We start from the raw sequence: 1,128 nt of genomic DNA on the forward strand, positions 1-1,128 counted from the left end.
CTTGCAGTGAGCCGAGATCGCGCCACTGCACTCCAGCCTGGGCGACAGCCAGATTCCGTCTCAAAAAAAAAAAGAAACAAAATTCACTGCAGTTATCACCTGCCCCTCGGGCGTCCGGGCGGGGAGCCCTGGTGACTTCGTGGCAGTGCTGGTGTGTGCCGGCCTTCCAGCCAGGCTGTGGGTTACGTTTGCATCAGGCCAAGGCCCAACTCAAACGCCTCCTTTCTCAGGAAGACCTTATGGATTCCCCTGAGTTGGAAGTCACCTTTCTCCATCGCAGTTCTCTGCAGCTCCCTCACGCAAGCACCCCTTAGGCCTCGTATTTAAATTCCTCGGGGATCTACCGCTGAGCCCACCTGTCTGTCTTGTGAGGAAGACAGGGACCAAGCGGACTTTATTTCCTCAGCTCCTGGCAGGGTGTCTGGCAGGCAGAAAAATTAGTGAATGTCTGCTGAATTGGTGTGAGGAAGTTTTTTTTTTCTTTTTCCACTCTTTAAGAGAATGTCATCTGCTCTGTTAACAGCCTCCCTCTCCAAACATTCAGTGTGATGACCCTCAGCCGGTTGCTTCTGTCCTGGTCATGACCTGCAGGATTGGTCACCCCGTCCTCAGGACGTCGTCTGTGAGTCGGTTTGGACTGATTCGCTCCTCCCACTGCCTGCAGTTGGCGTCTTCTGCATCTTAGTCTCGTTTGAATCTCTGGGTTCCAGCTTTGCGCTTCCCTTGACTGCAGTCAGTCCGTCCTCAGCGGCGCCTACAGTGGCTGAGTTGGCTCTGAAAGGAGGGGGTGATGGGGACGAGAGCTTTCCAGTACTAGACGTGTGAGCCACCATGCCTGGCCAAGACCAAAAGTTATTGACCCTGAGCTGTCACTGATCATCTCTGCTGTGGGAAATTTCTGAAGTGGCTTCTTCAACTGTAAAAGGAGAATGAGGCCACCTGCCCTGCTTACTGCATATTTGTATTTGAGGCTTAAATGAAATAACGGGGCTGGGTGCGGTGGCTCACACCTCTAATCCCAGCACTTTGGGAGGCCGAGGTGGGTGGATCGCTTGAGGTCAGGAGTTTGAGACCAGCCTGGCCAACATGGAGAAACCCCGTGTCTACTAAAAATACAAAATTAGCCAG

The 1,128-nt window shown here is 53.0% G+C and overlaps 1 protein-coding gene across 1 annotated transcript in view; it reads left to right on the plus strand.

The window, feature by feature from the left end:
- Positions 1 to 1,128, plus strand: part of ITGAE (integrin, alpha E (antigen CD103, human mucosal lymphocyte antigen 1; alpha polypeptide)) — a 92,905-nt gene that overhangs the window by 67,812 nt on the left and 23,965 nt on the right. The window contains exons 22-23 of the mRNA XM_011947507.1: positions 524 to 630; positions 711 to 821. Of these exons, the coding sequence (XP_011802897.1) occupies positions 524 to 630; positions 711 to 821 (218 nt within the window). The remainder of the gene's footprint in view (positions 1 to 523; positions 631 to 710; positions 822 to 1,128) is intronic.

This window comes from Colobus angolensis, unplaced genomic scaffold (genome assembly GCF_000951035.1).
Source record: "Colobus angolensis palliatus isolate OR3802 unplaced genomic scaffold, Cang.pa_1.0 Scaffold267, whole genome shotgun sequence".
Lineage (NCBI taxonomy): Eukaryota > Metazoa > Chordata > Mammalia > Primates > Cercopithecidae > Colobus > Colobus angolensis.